The sequence below is a fragment of the Diadema setosum genome, chromosome 7 (genome assembly GCF_964275005.1).
Source record: "Diadema setosum chromosome 7, eeDiaSeto1, whole genome shotgun sequence".
NCBI classification, from domain to species: domain Eukaryota; kingdom Metazoa; phylum Echinodermata; class Echinoidea; order Diadematoida; family Diadematidae; genus Diadema; species Diadema setosum.
In genome coordinates, this window is record NC_092691.1 from 24,602,738 (window position 1) to 24,625,735 (window position 22,998).

General features: G+C 38.6%; 2 protein-coding genes across 2 annotated transcripts; one reads left to right on the plus strand and one right to left on the minus strand.

Annotated features, from left to right (window-relative positions):
• Positions 1–851: 851 nt before the first annotated feature.
• LOC140230607 (mitochondrial outer membrane protein SLC25A46-like) lies at positions 852–6,475 on the minus strand. The gene is made up of 6 exons (XM_072310749.1): positions 6,279–6,475; positions 5,551–5,651; positions 4,466–4,543; positions 3,920–4,020; positions 3,205–3,319; positions 852–2,349 (listed from the first exon to the last, which is right to left on the minus strand). Exons 1-6 carry the CDS (start codon positions 6,409–6,411, stop codon positions 1,747–1,749), a joined length of 1,131 nt encoding a protein of 376 aa, XP_072166850.1. The 5' UTR covers positions 6,412–6,475; the 3' UTR covers positions 852–1,746.
• A 3,842-nt stretch (positions 6,476–10,317) lies between these two features.
• LOC140231026 (proteasome subunit alpha type-4-like) lies at positions 10,318–22,776 on the plus strand. Its single transcript, XM_072311178.1, has 8 exons — positions 10,318–10,384; positions 16,075–16,117; positions 16,413–16,575; positions 16,832–16,909; positions 17,531–17,619; positions 18,852–18,982; positions 19,487–19,610; positions 21,062–22,776. Exons 1-8 carry the CDS (start codon positions 10,382–10,384, stop codon positions 21,202–21,204), a joined length of 774 nt encoding a protein of 257 aa, XP_072167279.1. The 5' UTR covers positions 10,318–10,381; the 3' UTR covers positions 21,205–22,776.
• The last annotated feature ends 222 nt before the right edge of the window (positions 22,777–22,998 follow it).

Sequence of the window (22,998 nt, forward strand, 5' to 3'; positions counted from 1 at the left end):
CATTAAAAAGTGCCCTATAAACAATCCTTACTCTTGATATCATTGCCATATTATACTAAAATCAATGTATCAGTATGTCAATGTCAATAATTTGCCCGTGGGGTCCTGCCAATCTCTGCCCTGGAATATATGCTTTCCATAAAAGTTACACTGGACATTGATAAGAAATTAGAAGATGAAATTCTGTGAATACAGTTGTTTTGTTAGATCTAGATTTGTTGGAGTTTTTGGATCATTTAATGCCTTTGGAGGAAGGGGAAAGAAGAAGAACACAGAGTGCTATTAATCTATTTATGTCTGTATAATCTTTTCTTGATTTCTTTTTAAAATTACAACTAGCCAGACTACTGAAAAAAGATTTTACAAGGAGCATTAGAAACTTTGGTAAACCTTTCAAAGCCAGTAGATTGCACATGACAGTCATCATCAATTCCTGGGGCTGTAACATGGCATGGCACATGGTCATCAATACTGTACATTCACACCTTGGCAAACACAGTTCAGATCTCATGCAGAGAGAAAAACTACACAGAAGTAATACTTCAGTATTTGTATGAAGAGAAAAATGCTTGATACAAACAATTTGACATGATTCACCTGTTAAAAGCTACAAGATAATTGTCACTGCATGCACAGACCAGGAGGAAATTCTCCAGTCGTGTTTCCAAGAGGTAATCATCACGGCATTTTGACACAACTCCACCCTGCCTAAAGACTTGTCACAGCTATAGGTTAAAACCGCAAACAACCCCAATGGAGGGGGGGGGGGGGGGAGGCAGGATCTCTGATGAATGCACAAAGACAGAGACAAGCCCAGCCTCCTAACATGAATGACATGGATATGTCATTTGGCAGAAGGTCTCGGGAGAGAGGTTCGCGTTGGCCAATGGTCTCTCATGCGCACCAAATTCATCTCTATTTCTCACATTGAACTGTGCCTTTTGCCAGGATAGCTCACAAAATATTGAATGTTCATCCTATCTTTATCTTGAACAAGCTGCAAGAAAAAAAAAAATAAATTGTATTATAATGTAAATAGCACCAGTCTGCAAGAATCTTCAGGCTATTGAAGGAGGCAGACTTAACCAGAAGAAGAAGAAGAAGAAAAAATTAAACAAACAAACAGAAAAAAAAAACAACACTTGTATCCTTCTCATACTATATGATGCATGCCAGTTGCTTGCTGGTACAGATGCCAATATTGGATTTAAAGCAGGATAGAGCAAACACCTCTCTCTCGGACTACAAATACCATCTGGCAAGTGCTAACGCATTACAGTGTTGCTAATAAACCAATTGTTTTCTGAAATATGCCTATGATTTTAAGGTAACAGTAGATTGCATCAGAGTCAAGTCATCTTTCTATGCATATGTATGCCATGCAAAATTGATACAAAGTTAGTTGTTTGATATCAGCATCTTGTCCTGTTGTACAGAGTACAATAAAGAAGAAAACTACTATTGTCATCATTCCAGGGAGAGTCATACAAAACATATCAGTTACTAGAGAAATCTTTGATTACATTGTATATATCTCTTTTATGGTTCAATTAAATACAAGATCTCATCCATGCACCCTCCAATGATTACAAAACCAGGGAGACAGGCTTTTCCAGTGATGTATACTGTGCGTTCATTGCTTTGCACATCTGTTGTCAGATTCCAGCAAAGGAGTCTACGAGTCAGAAAGCACTGGCGTTTTGAGAAGCTTCCATGTGGTCCATTCTGAAGGCAAGATTTCAAACATCACGACCTGTGCTCTCGCTGCACAAAGTCTTCCATCAGTTTCTGGTAGACAAAGTGCGTCAGTTTCAGGACGGCAGCATACATGAGATACTGCACAACGAGGGCCCCAAATCCTTTGAACAGCCCGGCCACCCCTTCTTCCTCGAGGATCCCCCTCAGGCAGTCGGACACCCCTTCAAACTGCGTGCTGATGGGTACCACCCCCGTGCCGTTGTCAGTATTGTCAATGATAGTTCTGGTGCCTTGGATGTGCAGCTTCACGATAATGGTCTCCAAGGGATATAGGATGACATCCGCCGTGAGGTTCCCAGCGAACGTTGCCACCAGCTCCGGGAAGTAGGCCTCCTTCATTGTGCCAGGGGTAGCCGGGGCATCCAGGCGGTCCCGCCCGGCGTCCCTCAGCTTCTGGCGATGGATGGCTAGGACGATGAATTGCACGGTGGATGTGATAAAGTATTTCAGGATGCCATGCAAGACGGTGGGGAAGAGGAGGGTGTAGATGGGGAGGAGACGAGTGGTGGACGAAGAGCCCCACCCAACAAGACGACAAAATCCTTCCTTGATGCAGTCAAACACACCTGGTCTATCACTTGCTATGTCACTCTAAAGGTTGGGGGGGAACACACAGATCAAAGAATATAACTTGCATCAAAATGTTGATTTTGAAAATATATACATATGTGTATGTATACATATTTATAAATATATACAAAATATATGGTAAATGAACTATTAAATAACGTAACAGGTCGAAACCATTGGCACCAAAATCAGTGCAATGGTTCATCACACTATGGCACATAATGACTCCCTTAGATGACAAGGAATTAGAATATCTTTCTTTTTATTTCCATTAGGTGGGTAAACACTGACAGAAACTGCATCAATATGAATCAATTAACTTGGTAAGAATCACATGAAACCACATCTTTCATGGCCTATGTGTTCAAACCTTGAGCTATGATTTTGTTGTTAAAGTGCACACAAAGCTATTTCAATTTGAAATGTGCAAGTCCAACCACATAAAAATAGGATATTGTCTTGCCTTCCTCCACCTTGACATCACAAAACTCCTAAAACTTTGTGCTAATGAAAGGTCCCACCCATACCCATTACATCTCAGCATTAGCACTTATATTTCCAATTTCTGTCTTGGATGCAAATTACACTATGCTGCATTTGTAATCGTTTGCTCTGAAAGAAGAACGAAAAAAAGAAAAAATGGCTTCCCATTCTCAATTCTATGTGCAGTTTGATCAAGTAATGTTACCTGCATACATTCATACCACATGGTACCTTTTCTATATTTTATAGGAACAAACATTTGCCTATAATGAGCTTGTTCATTTGTTAACATCTGTTTTCTACAGCGGAGATTCACAGGGCTTAACTCTGAATGTATGTGAAGAGAAATGGGTTATCAGTGGTCAAGAACAAAGACAAATTTTTCCCCCAAACCTGGACTGATTCCACGAGACTGGCTGCCAGGAATGGCGTCGTTATGGCGATACTGGCCATCTTGAGGGTGACGTGACCCATGAACTGCTTGATCGTACTGTACGAATGCACCTCCCTGCAGTGAAACAATCATGTGGCATGAGAGAGGTTTCAGTTCTGACACCTCACTTTGTTTGTGAGTCAGGAGTTGTCAAGTTAAAATGCATTAATTTTCCTCTGAAAGGTTGACATTGCACTATTCACTTGTAAATTGCAGCTGTCTGGAGAAGCTAAAGCATGAATACATCACAGGACACAGAATATAAAATCAGCAAAGAATGATAAAAACTTGATTTCTTGCCAATTTGTGTGTGAACCTCTCCCTGTAAACAGAGTACTTCATGTTTTGGTTTGTTTGGTTTTTCTAGGACAGAATAGTATATCCTACTTAACTCAAGAATCCGGTACAAGTATTCCATGACAATCCAATGACATGAACTTAACAATCATTTCAGACGCATTAACAAATTCAATCAAGTAATGAGCACACACTATTACCTATAGCGACATATCAATTTCACAAGTTCATATTATTACAAGACATTAATGTATTCTAGTTTTCAGTCAGAATATACAAGCAGGATTGTGTGGGGTAGATTGACACAACTTTAGGCATACACAAACTGAACAAAAGCAATGTGTAGGACCTCCTCGTTTGTAAAAGTGAACCACTTACCTTGGAAATGGTGTAAACTCGCTGATGAGAGATTCACTGCCAAGACCTATTCCCTGCACCATGAATGCACTTCCAATCCCTTTCCACATGGTGAAAAAGCCCTATAAAAAGATATACAAATACATGTATATGGAATCATGTCAACATGAATGGGAGGTAAGCAAATGAAAACCAATATCTCCAAGGCTATGATAGAAAGACAGAGAAAGAAAGGTGGGGGCAGCAAATATGACCATATTCTTTGGGGTACACTTTGTATTTTTGTCTATAAACCAGCACTACCAAATTACTGCATCTTAATTATGAATACCTACAGGTACATGTATACTGTATACATGAATAACAAACATATTCATACAATGAGCAAGCTAACAATGTCTTGAATTTCGGCTTCTGCCAACAACAATTAACATACCAGTACTTTGTTAGATAGTAACTTCATGAAATAACTACATTTTGTTCCAGATCCATAGAGCACATCATGGGAAGCTTATTCTATTCTATTCTATGCAACGATTTAAGCAGTGATGTAATCGAACGGCTTACATGTTGTCTCTGTAATGTGACGATGACTGGTATAACAGAGAATGGGTGAATGTGATACCGGTGTGCATGGTGATTCACCTGTTAACGGTAAAATGGGAAAAAGCATCATGTCAATTATTGTGAATGTGCATCATCCCTAAAGGAGACGCAATACACACATACTTGTATGAAAATTACATACACTGTACAATGTTCTGAATGAGGCCATGCATATCAGTTTAGAAAGCAAATGAACAACAGTATTGTCATTAATACTGGTCGAATACTGATAAGGTTTGTTAAACATCAGTATCTCTCTGCTTTCTGCAATATTACAGTAATCATGTTATTGTTTATACAAATCATTTCACTTAAAAAAAGAAGTGGATTACCTCTCAACAGCTTTATTGGCAGACAAAACAGTAGTATACACATAAGTTCTTGTTATGCAGTACATATTCTCTGCATTCACACATCCTTGATAGATGTAATTTCCTATAATATGACACAATCGTGGGAAAGATTGGGAGACAGAGCATTTGCCTGTGCAGCTCCCGAACTCTGGAATGACTTACCATTGGAGGTCCGGAAATCCCCAACTGGAGCAGTTTTCAAATCACGACTCAAAACACATTTTTTTTCATTTAACTGTTCATTATCATCAAGCACATCAGAAGCTTTTGCAGCATAGAAGATTATATGTCTATAGGTTTTGCGCTTTATGAATTGATATATTATTATCATTATTATTATTATTATTATTATTATTATTATTATTATTATTATTATTATTATTATAATTATCATCATCATCATAAAGAGCATAAATGTATGTAATGATAGGTTATTCTGGTTTATGTCTAATTGAATAGCTTGGAAAACTGACCATGTCTACATTTTAGAACTTATCTCAAGTCCATGATATAATCCTTGTTAGATTACAGTCATTGCACCTTTCGCTTTCACACACATCCTTTTTTTTTGGGGGGGGGGGGGTTAATGCATTAATCCTTTACTACACTGGCACTTGGTTGAGCCTTTCCAATAATTCTACTCATGGGAATCAAAGACAAGCATTTGATTATTTTGATGCAAATAAGCATTACCTGACACTGTCTTCTGAAGACGATGAATGGATGCGACAGGATGTTTTCCGTCAGAAGACTTGCAAGCCCAATCCCAAAGCCAGCAAATCGCTGAATATTTTCTGTTTAAATGAAACAGGAAAAAAATTAAACAAGTCAGTGTGGTTAGTCAATTTATATATGGACAGCAAAAACAAAACAAACAAAACAAATGTTCATGCATGTTATTGGTAGGCAGCTCTACTGGGAAACTACCCATACACTCCATGAAATATCCACAGTGAAAAATTCGCCTCCTTGAATATAACTCTGCTGAATAAAACAAACCAACCAGGAAACCTACCAGGAAAGTTTTGCCAACATTGATAAACAAAGTTTTCCACATGTACTTTTGTTTGCCCCCCCCCCCCCCCCCCAAGTAAGAAGAATCCCATCATCTAAAATCATTCAATCCACATCCACACTCTCAACAGACCAGACACATTGTCTGAGTGAAAAATATCCCAAGGTCTGTCTGTCATCGGAATTCAGCTGGAATCATTATATTAATTCCATTGCGAAGAAGGCCAAGGCCAGCTCATCAGCAAGTGCCTCTCTGCTGTGCTGTCGCTATACAGCGACTGGACTGTGTATAGTTAAAAGACATGTAGGTTCTAGACCCAGTAATCAGCATTATGAACGCGTACTGACGTCTGCGTCTGCCAAATAAAACACCAAATCCTGTGTATGGGACCAAACATAAAACTTGCCGTTCTGCTGCTGATTAGGTGTAGCCATCCGGACTGCTGCCATTATTTGGTCTTGAGCAGTACTAATTGAGTCCTCTTGAGCTTTGGAAGATGTTTCTTCCTCTGTCGCTCCAGGAATACGCCTAAGTGTCATATTTATGTATTCTTACTTCAATTCACGTTAATCAGCACTCCCCATGCTTCCCCTGTTCCCAGAAGTTTTACGTGCATTGCGATGCGTATGCTGCATGCTAGCTGCGGTATACAAGCGATACAGCACGAGTAATACCCAGTACATACCTGTACCTGTGTGCCCGTTTTTCAAAGTTCAAAGTTCAAACTTTCTTTATCTTTATTTCTAACCTGACAAAAGACTGAATAATAATCATACAACGATATGCTGCGAGTGAATTTATATTCTTAGGAATATCTTGAACTGCTATAATATCTTAAAGGGACTGTACAGTACTAGTTGAGGTGGGGATTCATGTTTTGAACCTTCCTAAGTGAGATAAATGAGAAACCTCTTATGAAATATGAAAGAGCATGTAATTTTAAGAAGGATTTGATCCAACGTTTATTTGATGAAATTGGTTTTCAAATGGCTGAGATATCAAAAAAAGTGATGATAATAATAAAAGGCGACAGGCCACGCCTTTTATTACTATCTCTTTGTTTCACCTTGTTTTTAGATATCTCGGCCGTTTCAAAACCAATTCATCAAATAAACTTTTGATATCCCTTATAGAATTGCATGCTCTTTGACATCTCATAGAGTGGTTTCTAATATATCTCGCAAAATGTTAAATGCTAAATCCTCACCTCGACCAGAACTGTACACACCCTTTAACATGCAGAGGATGTGAGAGGATATTACACACAGAGATCCCCCCCCCCCCCCCCGACCATACAAACGACAGGGCTCTGTTTTGTGTATGCTCGGCTTTCATTGTTTTGTTTTGTTTTTGTTTTTTGTTTTTTGTCTGTTTGTTTGCTTGTTTGTTTGTTTGTTTGTCTGGTTGGTTGGTTGGTTCACCGTTTCTACTGGAAAGAAAAAAAAATGATTCAGAAAAAAAAAAAGATTCAGAAAAGAAAAAAGATTCAGAAAAGGGAAAAAAAAGTGATTCATGCGCTGCACATGCAAAGGAGAAAGGAAGGACCCTTTTTGGCATTATAGGCTCCCTTAGTTGTGTACTAGTATGCCACAACTGTATCACCGTTAGTGTTGTTACGGCCATTAAAATTATCAATAGGCCCTATATCATAAATTGATAAAAATGATAATGACAACGACTCGGTTTAGGCCTCTATGATGATAATGCTTATGATAATGATAGGCTTAATTACAATACAATAGGCCCTATTACTAATGATAATAGGTCTAATAATGATAGAATGATAATCATGATAATCAACATGATAATAATGATCACATCATTATTATTATTGCCTATCATTAGGCCCCCTATTATTATTATCATTGTTATTATTATTATTATCATCATCATCATCATCATCAAAATCACATTAGGCCTATGTTAAAATGATGTGATTGATTGCTTATTTTATCTTCGTCAGACAGAACTCAAATTGTAATACATTTTTATGATTGTAGACTCCTATGCGTGTAAGAAGTTTGCTTTGTCATTCGTAATAACCTACAACAAAGACTCTAGGGTGCATGAGGGGCCTTAAAGGAATGGCACATGGTGGAGATGAGGATTGTGCTTTTAACTTTTTAGGAGATACCAAGAAACCACTTATGAAACAGTACAGAGCATATCATTCATGAGGAATTCAAAGTTTGTTTGATAAAATTCGGTTTTGGAATGGCTGAGACATCCAAAAACAAAGTAAAACAAAGCGATCATAATAAAAGGTGGGTCCCACCTTTTATTCGGATCGCTCTGTTTGCATATCTCAGCCATTTCAAAACCAATTTCCAAACCTATTATTTTCAATTCAAAACATATTATTATTATCATTGTTATTAAAACCAATTTTCATCAAATAAACGTTGAATTCCTCTTGGAATTACATGCTCTTTCATATTTCAAAAGTAGTTTCCCATTATCTCACCCGAAAAATGTTAGAAACCTGAAGTTAGATCTCAACCAAAACTATACGGTCCCTTTAAGGCCATTGATACTGCCCAACATTTCGTAGGCAGCCTACTTGGAAACATTGATGGTATTGTACATAGAAAAAGTTAAAAAATTTGATTTGATTTGAGTTAAATCAATTCAACTGGATTTTTTTTTTTTTATTATTTACTGGTATTTAATATATATCATCATAAGGCATGGCATAATCATAACAATAGGACCAACCAGAATAATATGCACAAAGTAATACAAATTCACAACACAACAGGCACTTTAATGTGAAACAAAGGAAGGAAATACAATGACCATACAGTTATTCAAGCGGTAACAAAACATGCCGTGACGTTGTTCCATTTTATTTAACAGGATTGTGACATATTTGTGGTTATAGTCCTACTGGGAAATGCAAAACAAATCAATCCACAAACAATGTTCATATTAACATTTCATGTCAGACCATGAAAGAAAAGCACAGAACACCTTTATGTGAATATTCAAAGTTCGATGATTTTCCCCCTTTTCATCCGTTTCCTATGAGCAATCATATAGGTCTATACACTGAGTTACTCTTTCCTCCTTTCTTCTGAGCCACTTCGAACCGCCGAGAACTTAATTTATTTGCTGTAAGGGGCTGCAAACATAAGTTCTGGGTAGCCTTTCTGTTTGCTCGATGTATTCAGATTTCATTTTTTTTTTATCATTGTTCACAAAATCTACAAGAGATGTAGGCCTATCTGCGACTAGATCACATAAGTCATTATGAATTATTTGTTTACTGTGTTAGTGTTTACTCTATTTCAAGCCTATTACGTTCTTCTTCTTGATGCGCAGAACACGTTTGAAATATTTAATCTTGATTTATCATCCTCACCTAACTCTTGTTTGCAGATAAAAGCAGAAGCAGAAATGCCAAAGTCAGAGAGCAACCATGATACTACAGGCGTGAGATTATTGCGTTGCCTTTGCTGCGCCGCTCGAGAGAGATTACCCCGATCACGAAGTTACCAAGAGGGGGAGGGTAAAGGGAGGTGGGGTATTCCCGAGTCGCCCGGAAAGGAGCTTAAAACTGTGAAACTCTGGAAAGGAGCTTAAAGGCTGTGAATCGTACATTCTGGTGAACACTTATTGTAATACTTTGACTTCATTAAAAAAAAAAAAGTCACAAAATGTTACTATTTTTTTGGTGGTTGGCTGTTCATATTTTGGTTTGTGAGGCTACTTGTAAAAGAGAGAGAGAGAGAGGGAGAGATTGTCAGGTGTGTGTGCTGATGCGTGAGACTTGATAGGTCTGCAAAAGTGTAAAAAAACCCAACAACAACAACAACAACAACAAACCCCAAAAGACAAATCGAGGTGATACTTACAGGAGTAATTAGTAGTGTATGATAATTGCATGATTCAAGTTTATTTTGTTGGTAACTTGAACAGAATACCGGTCATACAAACAAACAGAGCATAATACTGCACTGACCATTATGCAGTGAAAGCTGCAATAAATCAGAGAAAAGTAGCTAGAACTAGAACACATTTATAGTAACAGATTGACAAATTGCCTTCATCGACTTAAATAAACACTGATTATTCAGTATTTGAGTAATAGCTATGTTAAAAAGAAAACAAAAAATGTGGGCCTGTTTCATAAAGATTGATCGTACGATTGATCTTACGATGATGCGATTCCAAAAATTTTACGCTCAATCTGCTATTAAATATGTGCTTTAAATCAAGCATAAGTATCTTTATGAAACAGACTTACGATCATTACTGATCTTACGCTCGATTGGCTTGGTTACGCTCAATAAATCGAGAGTAAGATTAATCGTAACTCTTTATGAAACGGGTCTCAGGCCTGGGAGATCACCTCCCTGCTCCACACTGAATAATCGATGACGACGATGATGACATGGCCACCGAACTCATGGCATGCAACAGTGCTCATGAGCCCTCTGCGTTTGCTTTGGGAAATTCATCGTTGCTCAGCGAAAAAGTGTGCCGTCTCACGACTGAACTTCCAGCAAAATGGTATGTTTTAGACTAAAATTCTCCTCAGAAATTATTTGCATTTTTTGCCATCAACATTTCGAATGCAGTGTATTATATTCTTGTCAAGCTTTTTAAAGAATAACCCAGTACCAGGTACCGCATATATGAGTTCATGTTCGTATTCGGGATTGTGAGTCATTGTATGATAGTCCCACACATTCATTTATTTTGTATTTTTGCGCGATGTAGCAAGTGTATTACTGATGTAAAGTTAATAGCATCAAAGCGTTTCATGTTATTATTTATACAGCTACAATGCCGGGGTAATTTACTGGTTTGGACGATATTGAATGAAAGAGACGTTGTTGTTACTTCCCGTAATTTAATGTGTCAAAAAAAAAAAAAAAAGATATATTGTTTGAATATTTGGCAGTCTAGCCCAGCAGAGGGGTTAGGGGCGGGCTACGCACACACTGACGCACTGTGGTCTGTAGTAACAATGTTAGATCTAATTTAATAGCTAAACTTTAAATTTAATTGTGTTGACTCACATGATGGATTAACTACACGCAGCCGCTGTCGCGAAGCGACGCGGCTGCACTTTGTATTCCTTCGCAGACTTGTCATTTTTCAGTGTGGTTGTGCAACTCCTTCATGAATATCTTTATTAATCATGGAAAACTAAAATACAAGGAATTATCGTAATCTATGATAATCATTCAATAATCGGTATGCGATTTTTTGTTTAATTACGTCAAAAACTCACCGAAATCTGTGGCTGAAATCAGGTCTGTAAACGTCCTTATTGCTTCACTCCTCATCTGCGTGTTATTTGAATGGCATTCACTCTCGTATACTACAACGTACAACGTAGGTACACTGTAGTCGGAGAGCTAGAGGGCGCCTCTCCGACTACCTACGTTGTACGTTGTAGTATACGAGAGTGAATGCCATTCAACACGCAGATGAGGAGTGAAGCAATAAGGACGTTTACAGACCTGATTTCAGCCACAGATTTCGGTGAGTTTTTGACGTAATTAAACAAAAAATCGCATACCGATTATTGAATGATTATCATAGATTACGATAATTCCTTGTATTTTAGTTTTCCACGATTAATAAAGATATTCATGAAGGAGTCGCACAACCACACTGAAAAATGACAACGTCTGCGAAGGAATAGAGGTGCAGCCGCTGTCTCTACAGCGGCTGTGTGTAGCTAATGACGGATATGACCATGAGTGATATGATGATTGTTCACTTTGCCAAACTTGCTTTTTACTAGATCAGTAGATGCAAGTCCGTTGCTGAATTGGTTTGTGTTTGATTCCAAACACAAATATCAAACACATCATTGTGATTGTGTTTGATTCTTGTCAAATGCAAAGTCGTGGGGGATAAAATTTACTTGAGACGTTGGCGTTTAATCGTAAGTCAAGACTCAAGTTTCTAGCAAAAGCTAGCAGAAGCATTACTTCAAGCCAGCATACCCTGACTGTACATCACATTTGCTGGCTAATTTCAGCAGAATGTGTGCCTCCGCCAGGCACACACATGTTGGTAATGCATATCGCTGCTAGGGCGACAAGAAGACCTCGTATCTGCAAAATGTCAAATGTTCAGGAGAGCCAAAAGACATGGCAACCACAGCACAGGGGCGAATGGGATAGCCATTTTTTTTGATATGCTGTGGTGGCTTCATTTTTGGAGTAAGACAGTTGGGATTTGGACAGGACATCTTCTTCTTCTTGTTGACTTCCTCCTCTTGGAGAACTGTAGTCAGGTAGTTCCTGTTACAGGTTTTGTAGGATTGCCACAATTAGTATAAAGATACAAACAGTACTGATTAAAAGTAATGGAGATAGGATAGGATGCATGCACACAATTGATGAGGCTTGAGCAAGACAACTATAGGTTATATATGACAGTGACTATAGATTGTAATGAAGTTGCTTGTGATGTATGTCGACTAGAAACTGTAGAGTGACAGTATGAAAATCGGGGACTTCTATTTTGGTGTGTCCAATAATTCCCAGTAGTATTGCCCTGGTGATAGCAGTGCCTTGCTGTGCAGGTTGAAGTTCATTCAAGTGGGCTCGTACTGATGCTGGAAGTTTGGATAGTAATGTCTCTCTGTGTTCGTTGTATACAAGACACTCTCCAATAAAGTGAGTAACCGTTTCTGTAGATGTGCCACATGCAGGGCAGCTGGGGTCTTGCCCAAGTTTCTTGATTTTAGCCTGTCGTGCATTGGTGAGGTAGGTCTCTGTAAGGAGTTGTGCTTTTATTGCGACAGCTTTCCTGAGGTGTGATGGTTCGAGTATTGAAGGAAACACATGTTGTAGATGTGCTAAACTGACTCCTCTGAAGAGGTGAAGCGTGGACCGTTCTTCAGTTTCTTGGAGGGCAGATTTTCTTGTGTATTCTACTGCAGGTTTGGTTATCATCCTTTTCCATGCTTGGTAGCTAGTGATTACAGTGAGGCATTCTGACAGATCAGGTAGCTGGTATTTTTTCAGGATGATTTGATATTTGCTGAGAGTGGGAGAGTGTGGATGCTGACAGAGGGTGTGGTAGAAGAGCCTGGATTCCAGTCTTGCTGATGGCAGTGAGATGATCTTGCCTAGTAGCCTCAGGTGTAGCAGATCCATTGATGTAGAGAGGGGAGTAAGACCTGTTATAAGGTAGATTGCTGCAGAGCAGGTAGTCAATGGAAGTCCTAGAAGATTTTTAAAGACCTGATTCTGGTATCTGTCGAGTGATGATTTTTCTCCTTCCTGGAGATTCAAGATCTCTGCCCCGTAAAGCATCCGTGGAACACAGAAGGTTTCCCATAGTGCCACTAATATGGCTGGGGATAGGCCTTTCCTCCTTGCACCTGCTCTAGTGAGGCTGCAGAGGGTCTTGCTTCCTGTCTGCATGATATTATGGCATCGGTTGCTGAGTCGGGTAGGAGCTCTTTGTATACCAAGGTGGGGGTGACTATCTTTCTCTGGTATGGTTTCTGTTCCGTATCTCCATGGTGGCATAACTGTTGTGGATAATCCTGCTGCACTATTGTTGAAGATTAATACGGCACTCTTGGATGGATTTATTGAATAGTGCCAGTGGGATGCATACGAATGCACAAAATGTAGCATTTGGTTTAGCTCTTGTGGTGAGTTGGATAACAGGACAACATCATCTGCAAGTACCAGAGTGCCAGAATAACGTCCTTGAAAGCAGCATCCATCTCCGCTGGCCCGTAGTTTCTTTATAAGGCCATCAACGTACACGAGGTAGAGAAGTGGAGAAAGTATGCCACCTTGCCTTACTCCTTGTTCCACTGGAAACCAGTTGCTGATCCTGTTATTTCAATACACAGCACTCCTTCACCCACTGAACATTTTGAAGAGGAGAAACCACATCATTCCTGTCACTCCAAGGTGATAGAGTTTGTACATTAACCCAACATGCCACACAGTGTCGAAAGCTTTTGCTGCATCCAGAAAGGCAGCGTAAGTGGTATTTCTGCATTTGGTGTTGCTTTCTATGATGAAGTTCATTGAAATTGCAGTGAGTGAGCATGAGTGTTCCTCTTGGAATCCGTGTTGCAGTTCGTCAGGGACATCATATTCCTTCAGACACTCTATAACATCAGGCTTCAGGAGCAGCTCAACAATTTTGCAGAAGGTAGTCGATAGAGTAATCCCTCTGTAATTACCTGGGTCTTCAGTTGATTTCCCTTTTCCTTTGTGTATAGGAATAATGATACCCATGAGGAATGACTGTGGTTTGTGCCCGAGTGATAGAAGTGAGTTGTGAAGGTGGAGCAAAAGTTTTCTGAAGTAAGGTCCGGCGAATATGACGTGTTCAGCCAATATGTTGTCAAATCCTGGAGATTTATTCTTCTTCAGTGTGTGAATAGCTTTTTCCAGTTCTGTCATCGTGAAGTGCACTTCAGTGAGAGTGATCATGTTGGCGATATCATTTACACTGTCAATGATGGTCTGCTGGTATTTTTTGTCACCTGCTTTGTCTAGGTCTGCGAAAAATACTTCAAAGCCATGAAGAACAGCATTCCCAGAGTAGTTTTCGCTGTTGTAGATAAGGGTTTCAGTCTCATACCCTCTCTGAGTCCTGGCCTGTTTTATAAGTTTATAAAACAGCTTGGAATCTGTTTTCCTGGCTGTTTCTATCTGCTTAATGATTGACAGGTCTTGGCTTCTCTTGGACTGTCTCATTGCTTTTCGGAAGGTCCGTTTTGATGCCTTGTACTGGATCCACAGTTTGTTGGATGGACTTTTCTTTCTGCCATCAAGCTTCCAGTATCTCCATATATCTTTTTCATAGATTTGTAGGCAGCATCTACTTTGGGAGACCACTCTTGTTTTTGATGTTTCCGTTTCATTCCTGACGATGTTCTCAGATTACTGGTACTGGTTGTAAGCATTTCATGTGACAGTTTATTAAGCGAATGTTCGAATTCTTCTGCATTTTGCTTGCCTTTGATTACTTCATCAAGCATTCTCTCACTCAGTATTTCAAGAGGTCTGGTGTAGTAGTTTTCTATGTCTTCCTGCGAGTATGAGCTCCATTTTACCTGGATTCGTTTAAGTTTCTGCCCTTGTTTGCAAATGCTAGGAGCCTTCTCTTATTTTCTTGTGCATTGCTATATGTTCTCTTGAATGTTGCTCTGATAGGTAGGTGGTCTGATGTGTTCAGGGGGTTTTCCGGCAAAATTTTGAAGTCCTCAATACAGTGTACTTGTGATCGATGTAGGATGATCATATAATATGTGACCGGTTGATTCCACTGTCACTGCAATATGTGTACGCTGGGTCACAGTCGTAGTGCCTACTTAAGCTTGTTAGGGCCATTCTCTCCATAAATGAGTGTAGCAGGTGCGTCTTTGATTTCCATACATGCTTAGCAAGAGTCGGGTCTGCGTTGAAATCCCCCGCTATGATTCCTGTTCATTGCGGATGTGCTGACAAGATCCTGTTTATCTCTGCCAGGATATTATTGTATTCTGATGTCTCTTCACTGCTGTTACCAGTTGGCATGTACACGTTAAATAGGATTATCGCATTTTGTAGACAGCTGGGTTTCAAAAGGAGAGCAAGTCTTTTGGATGCAGTCTCCAACACTATTGTACAGTCTCTTAGTTTGTTTTTCATGATAATTGCCACACCTGCTTTACCCCTGTTGTATGTAATGGGGCCATATTCATCTTCATCGTAGGTTTTGATAACTGCGTGATGAGCAGAACTCAATGCCTTGAGTTTATCTACATCTTGTTTGTGCAACCAGTGCAACCATTATTTGACCATTAATCCAAAAAAGTCATTTTCACCAAAATTGCAGATACAAGGTCTTGTCACCCCAGCGACAATATGCAGAGTAGCGTGTTCATACCGAATCATTGTTCACTGTATGTGTGCATTGTTTTTTCTTTAACTTGGTACTCAATGCAAATGTTGGGGTGATAATTTGTTACCATACATGTAGTTATGTTGTTACCTATAGTATACATTTTGTGATTCAAGTGTAAAAACAACATGATTTTTAGTTGCTTTGGGATATGTTTGTTGAGCAGATGATATTTCAACAATGTGAGAATGCATAGCGCTATGACAAAAATCGTTATACTACTATTACCAGGGACGCAGATTGCGTTTACAGTTACTTACGCTACTATTTGACAGCACTCTAACAAGCTCCTTTCACCTCTTGTTTTCCTACGGCAGTCTCGGCGCTATGATTCAAAAACCACCATCTTCTCACCTGAAGGTAAATATATTGTACATTCCTTTCTTTAGGATTTCTTTCTCTCCCTTTGTGTGTATTTCTTGTTTCTTGCTGTATTTCAATATGAGCATTGTTCGAATATCAAGAATGGAGTATATTCACTGTATAATGTCGTCACACTTTTCACAGAGCAATTACATAGAGTGATTTTTTTTTTTTTATTGCTTTTTTTTTTTACAGTGGCAAAAAGTTTTGGAACACATGTGTACCACCACTACCAAGAATTGTACACATCTCCAGATGACCGTATTCTGTATTTTCTTCCGATAACATTCAGGACGTCTATATCAGGTGGAGTATGCTATGGAAGCCATAGGTCACGCTGGCACATCTCTAGGCATCCTAGCATCAGATGGGGTTCTTCTTGCGGCAGAGAGGAGGAATACGCATAAATTGCTGGATGATGTGGTCTTTTCAGACAAAATCTACAAACTGAACAGGTACGGACGTTTCAGTGTCAGAATGGTCATGCTTCTGTGGTGTTATATTTACCTTTTTCTGAGGAAATTGGTTAGCTACAGTAACAGTGCAGCTGATGCATACTGTAAAGGTCATTGAAGTCATTAGTTTCTTGGAATTGTATAAAAATGATGGAGGATTTGTTTTAGCATTATAGAGGGAGCTGGATTGTCACAGCTTTTTGTCATAGTATAATTTGCCAGCTTGATACTGTATGCTTATTATCTTGTGTTACAGTGATATGGCATGCAGTGTCTCTGGAATCACATCAGATGCTAATGTTCTAACCAGTGAGCTCAGACTTGCAGGTCAAAGGTGAGTTTTCATTGACATATCTTTTTTCCCGATATTTTCAATGAAAGTCGATAAGATGACTTTCTTTCATATACTCATATTTTTTCCTATAATGGAGGATCTCTGTTTAATTGTAATTACAGTGCACTCCCATTATAACGAAATTTCGGTTACAATGAAGTAAAAATACAGGCCGCAAGATTATCCACTCTGTGTATTTTTATTGTTTATTTGTTCGGTTATAATGAAATTTCGATATAACAAAAGAAAACCGCCGGTCCTGAGGACTTCGTTATAACAGGAGTCCACTGTATTTATTACTGGGAACCTCAAGTATTTATCCGCTCCCCACCCCACCCCCTTGCACCTATATATGTTTTTTTTTTTCATTCCCCCAATGTAGATATGATTTAGTATTGATATTTGTGGTTATTTTGTAGAGAGCATGGTGTTCCCTTCTGTGTGCAAATGACAAGTTTATATTACAGTTTACTTCATTGCTTGTGTGCAAGTCGGTGAAGAACTTAAGATAATAAGGGTGCTACAATCTATGTATAATGTGATCTGTGCAGTTTTAAGATCATATTTCACACATGATTTGGGAGACAAAGTAAATGTGAAGTTTTTCTTTTGCTTCATCAGGTATTTCCTCCAGTACCAGGAGAACATCCCAAATGAACAGCTCGTTAGCTCATTGTGTGATATAAAACAGTTCTACACACAAGCAGGAGGTAAGAGAACAAAACAAATGCTGGCTGCCTGGCACACAGAAAACCTGAAAACTTAACAGTAGTTTAACTGCCCTTATTGGCTGTGAATGATAAAGATTTTATTTATATTGATGAGTAAATTACACAAAAAAAGCTGATGATATAAATCATGAATATAACAACATCAACAACAATATATACTGGTATTGAATTTGTATTAATGAAAGTCTCAAAATTTGCTTTGATTTGATGACAGCTACACAGATTTACATATACATATACATATACATTTTTAGGTTGCAACCTTTTTGACTCTTGGATGTGTGTATGCATATATTATTGTATACATGATGTGTAAAATTTTTAGCTCACCTGAGCCAAAGGCTCAAGTGAGCTATTGCGATCGCCCTTCGTCCGTCGCCCGTCGTGCGTCGTGCATAAACTTTTTACATTTTTATCTTCTTCTTGAAAACCCCAAGACCGATTTTCATCAAACTTGGCAGGTAGCATCCCTAGGGGTTAGGAACTCAATTTGTTAAAATGGGCACCATGCCCCACCCAGGGGGCCCCCAAGGGGGCCCAAACCCCCCAAAATTAAGGAAGGGGGGGGGGGGGAGAGAGTTGGGAAGGTCCAAATGGGGGCCTGAATTGTACATTTTCATCTTCTTCCTGAAAACCTCATGATGGATTTTCGTCAAACTTGGCAGGTATCATCCCTAGGGGGTCAGGATCTCAATTTATTAAAATGGGCACCATGCCCCACCCAGAGGGCCCCAGGGGGCCCCCATCCGCCCCCCCCCCCTAATTAAGGAATCTTAAAAAATTTGGGCCCTTATTGTACATTTTCATCTTCTACTTGAGAATGCGTGGTCAAATTTTAGTAGAGCTGTGAATAATTTAGATTAGTGACTGCGTGAAAGGTGAACTGGCGATACTCAGGTGAGCGCTAAACCTGCGGGTCTCTTGTTTATCAACCAGCTTATTCCTCTATGAATCAAATTGAATTCTATCCTTTTTTAAAATGATTTGTTCGTAATCTAAGGAGCTATAATTTTCATGCATGCATATCACATCAATGAAACATTACCATAGTAACATTTTTTAAATGATTTGCTGGATCGAGTATTACGCTTCTTGTCAAATTAGGCTGCATGGACGATGTATATATTTTAGACTAGTCCTTCAAACACCAGTTGGTAGATAAGGACCGAGAAGATTTTTCTCCCAACTTTCCCCTTACTTGCCATTGCCAGGTAAGAGGCCTTTCGGTGTATCGATTCTCTACATGGGCTGGGACAAACACTATGGCTTTCAGCTCTATCAGAGTGACCCCAGCGGAAACTACGGTGGCTGGAAGGCAACTTGCATAGGCAACAACAGTGCTGTAAGTATGATGGCTTGGAGGTATTGAGCTCTTGAGGAATATTTGTGTATACATTACAAAAGCAGAATGTACTTGTGAGAGATTGTAATCATTTCATAAGCTCTGATGCTCAAATGTTCTCATCAGTTAGTGATAGATTTTCTTTACAATTACAGTATCTCAGACGAGACCTTTGCATCTCCTCTTCATCTCTGATATTGCTGATAAATATAGATGAAAATATGCTTTTGAAGTCACAAGTTAATATGTTTCAGGCCAAGATGAGCCAGTGTGCTGGAAAATTACTGCCTTGGTAAGCCAAGTTACTGGTCTGTTTGTTTGTTTTTTTTCCTCAATGGACAGGATTTGCAATTCTACAAGACATTGTGCATGCCATTCTCTCATAACAAGATTTTTATCCCCAGTTGTATTGTCCCTGTCGTCCATTCTACAAAGACTTTGATCAGTTGGCAGAAATTTTCTTATGCCATCATTGTGGTCTTCATCACCATTTGTCTTTCTCAGGCTGCTATATCAATGCTGAAGCAGGAGTACAAGGAGGGAGACACCAACCTCTCTGGAGCCTTAGCACTAGCCATCAAGGTTCTCAGCAAAACGCTGGACATGACCAAGCTAACACCCGAGAAAAGTGAGTTCATATGACCATACATCTGTCTTTCAAAGGCTTATTGGAAGAGAATTATCATGGAAACAGGGTTATTAAGATACAAGTACAAAGGAAGAATTTTAAAAAAATCTTTTTTCTTTTAATGGGTGGGGGTGTTATTTTATATTAGGGTTTATCTGTGGCCTATAAAGCATGTAAAGAATCCATTATACTCCATGGACATATTAATTATGTACATTTATGCTATTTCTGTGGATGTAAATGATGTAACTGATTTGAATAGAACATACTGTATTCACTTTGTCAGAACTGTTTCAATTACTGTATCCACCATATATTTACAGTGTAGCGAGTCTGATTTTGTTTTTGTTTTTTTGGAATCAGGACTTTCTGAAAATTTCACGAGTGGTTAAATTCACAGTATTGCAGTTGTGGAGCAGTATAATGAACTGAGAAATTTGCGTGTGCACATCAAATTCATGTCAAGATCAGAGTGTATAGTTTCATGCATTGTTTATTTTGCGAATAGCACCTGTTTCATGAAATTCATGAAAATGAAAACCTCGCTCTTGAATAGCAGAGGCAGTTGGTGTCAGTGACTCATTTCATTTCAAAGTGAGCCCATTTCTTGTCATGACCCACAACATTGTATTCAGATAAAGATTGTACGTCCTCTGAAACTTGATCAGTGATTATATCCTTGTCTATCATTTTTGAACGTAAAGTTAACTCTGTAGTTTGCTCAGTTTGAGGGGTTCTTAATTTGTTTAAGTGGTCTGATTTGTGAATAGTCAAGGATAAATTGTTTCCAAATTCTGAATGTGGAATCATTCCAACATTACCAGTGTCATTCACTATCTCACATACACTCACAAATGCATTCACACAGCCCTTAAAAATTTACCAATGCATTTGGCATTACATCTGAATTATTCAATTATCTCCAGCTTCTTGGTGCACCCACAATATCCACAGCATGCACAGCCACTGCCCAGACCATAATACTTGCCAGATCACCAGTAAAAATCACACCATCCTTATCTGGCTCACTTGAAGTGAGACTAAACATTCCCTTAACTTCTAGAAAAACCTTACAAAGGGAATGAAACCTAAATATAGATGTGGATTGAGTAAATGCAGCAATATCAGTAGAACACATCAGTGAAGTTTGAGGTAAATCTGACAGTAGCTGAAAAGTTACAAATTTTTGTTTCAGTGCAGTTATCACTAGATGAGAAGACTAATGTGGGTTCGTGACATTGCGTGTGAATGATACAAAGAAAATATACAGAGAATTCATCAAAATTTAATGTTTTATGAAATTTTCACAAATTTACTATCCAAGAGTAGCCTTGTGCTTCACTTTATGGATGTGTGCATTTGGACAAAAAGTCAACCATGATTTTAACCTGCACTGCTATCTACGACCCAGGAGTAATCTTGTTTCTCTATCCCCCCATGAATTTGTGCAGTCGAGATCGCCACACTGACCAGGGAGGACGGCAAGACCAACATCCGCATCCTTCCCGTGGAGGAGTTGCAGAAACTTATCAAGGAGCACGAGGAGCGAGAGGCTAAGGCAGAGGCAGAAAAGAAGAAAGAAAAAGAGAAATAGTGTTTCACCTGTAGTGGAGTGGGCAATTCATTCATAATGCATCTAGTCTGTATCTGTCTCCTAGAAACAATGATGTAAAACTTGTCTGTACAGAGTATTTTGTTTCTCACTTTTTTTGTATCCATTGTCAGTTGCTAGCTTAAAGACGGCAGAAATAGAAGGAAAAGAAAGGAAGGTAGCGAGGTTTAGACATGACTCAGATTGAAGTGCAAACTTGGCCTCTCTGACTGTATACAGTTGTAAGATGGGTTGCTTTAATAAAACCAAGTCATGATTTGTTGTGATTGGAGGTTTGACAAAAACACAAACCCATGGTTATTCATCCAAATCCTGTGATATTTAAGCATATGACTCAAAAAACTTCTCAGGTATGTACAACAACCTTTCTCAAAGAATTTCATTTTAATACCTATGGTATCACAAGTCCAGCTTTCACATGTTTGCTGTACTGGTATTGCATTCTAGGTGAAACTCCTGATAAAGTACATGTAATTTGCTTTTGATGCAACAGGATAATTTTGCTGCCGTTAATGAGGTCATTATATGGGTATTACCTGTATTCTTTTGTTTTATTTCCATCGTAAAATCAACTAAAAGTGGGAAATATTGACAAAGTTTTGGAAGTATCTCATCAACAGTCAGTAACATACATAAGTGTTTTGTCAACAAGCTCATTTGCAAGCAATTCCTATGATAACCACTAATCAAGACAACACAAATTGAAAAAGATGAATGAATAAGCAAATCATGCACACATTAAACATTTGCTGGCAAATTGGTTATCACCATTATCAAGTAAACATGTAACTTGAATACATGTTACTGTTGATATGCATAAAATAACATGAAGGAAAAAAAATGTCAATACTGTTGAAATAACAGGTATACATTATTTAACCATCATGACCAGTTCTTCTGACTACAATCTGTAGCACATGAATTAAGTTGTCTATACACACTAGGGCACTAAAAAGAAATATTTCTCCAACTTTTGAATGGGCATTGGGCAAGAACCCCTTGCATTGAACAGACAAATAGGTTTGTAGCAGCCTGCATAGCATAATTCTCTTGTGTGCAATGAGTGGAAAGTAAAATTGGGATGTCTGTATGAGCTCGGGTGCGTGGTAATTCAGCTTTGTGAACAATGAACACTATGGACTGGTTCAGAATCACAACAGAGATCATTTTAGTACATTTGTATCATCATTTCAAGAGTACATGTACAGGGTGTACAAGCCAATGTCATTCACAACATCCTCATGTTGTGTTAGTGATGAACTACAGGCATGAGTGTGTTCACTCCTTGTTCCCCGAGTTGATAAAATATGAAACAAATATACAAAATATGAAAGCTGTGTTCAGTTTTCCAGGAATTACACATTTCTGTGATTTCATTCTTTTTATAGTGGTACACAGCAGTGTGTATCCACCTCATTTTAGCCGAGGTCACATGTTAAACTGTGCATACACTTGGCCTAGAATTCATAACTTATATCTTTGCAAAAGCAATTGACTGTACATTGTTTCCTTGACACATGTATAATAAATTCTCAACATTCATGTCAAATGAAACCTTGTAATAGCTGTGTTTGGTGTACAAGCATATGATTGCACTTATTTTGAATTTATGCAAGTTAAGAGCAGTGGACCTGAAGTGATCAATGGCATTGCATAACATTTAATTGTAAAGTTGTGACCATTTGATATTACTGGGAGAGAGAATCATCCTGCCATCCATACTGTTTAAGCTTCCACCAATCAGCATAAATGTGCATATATTACCACATAGTACTG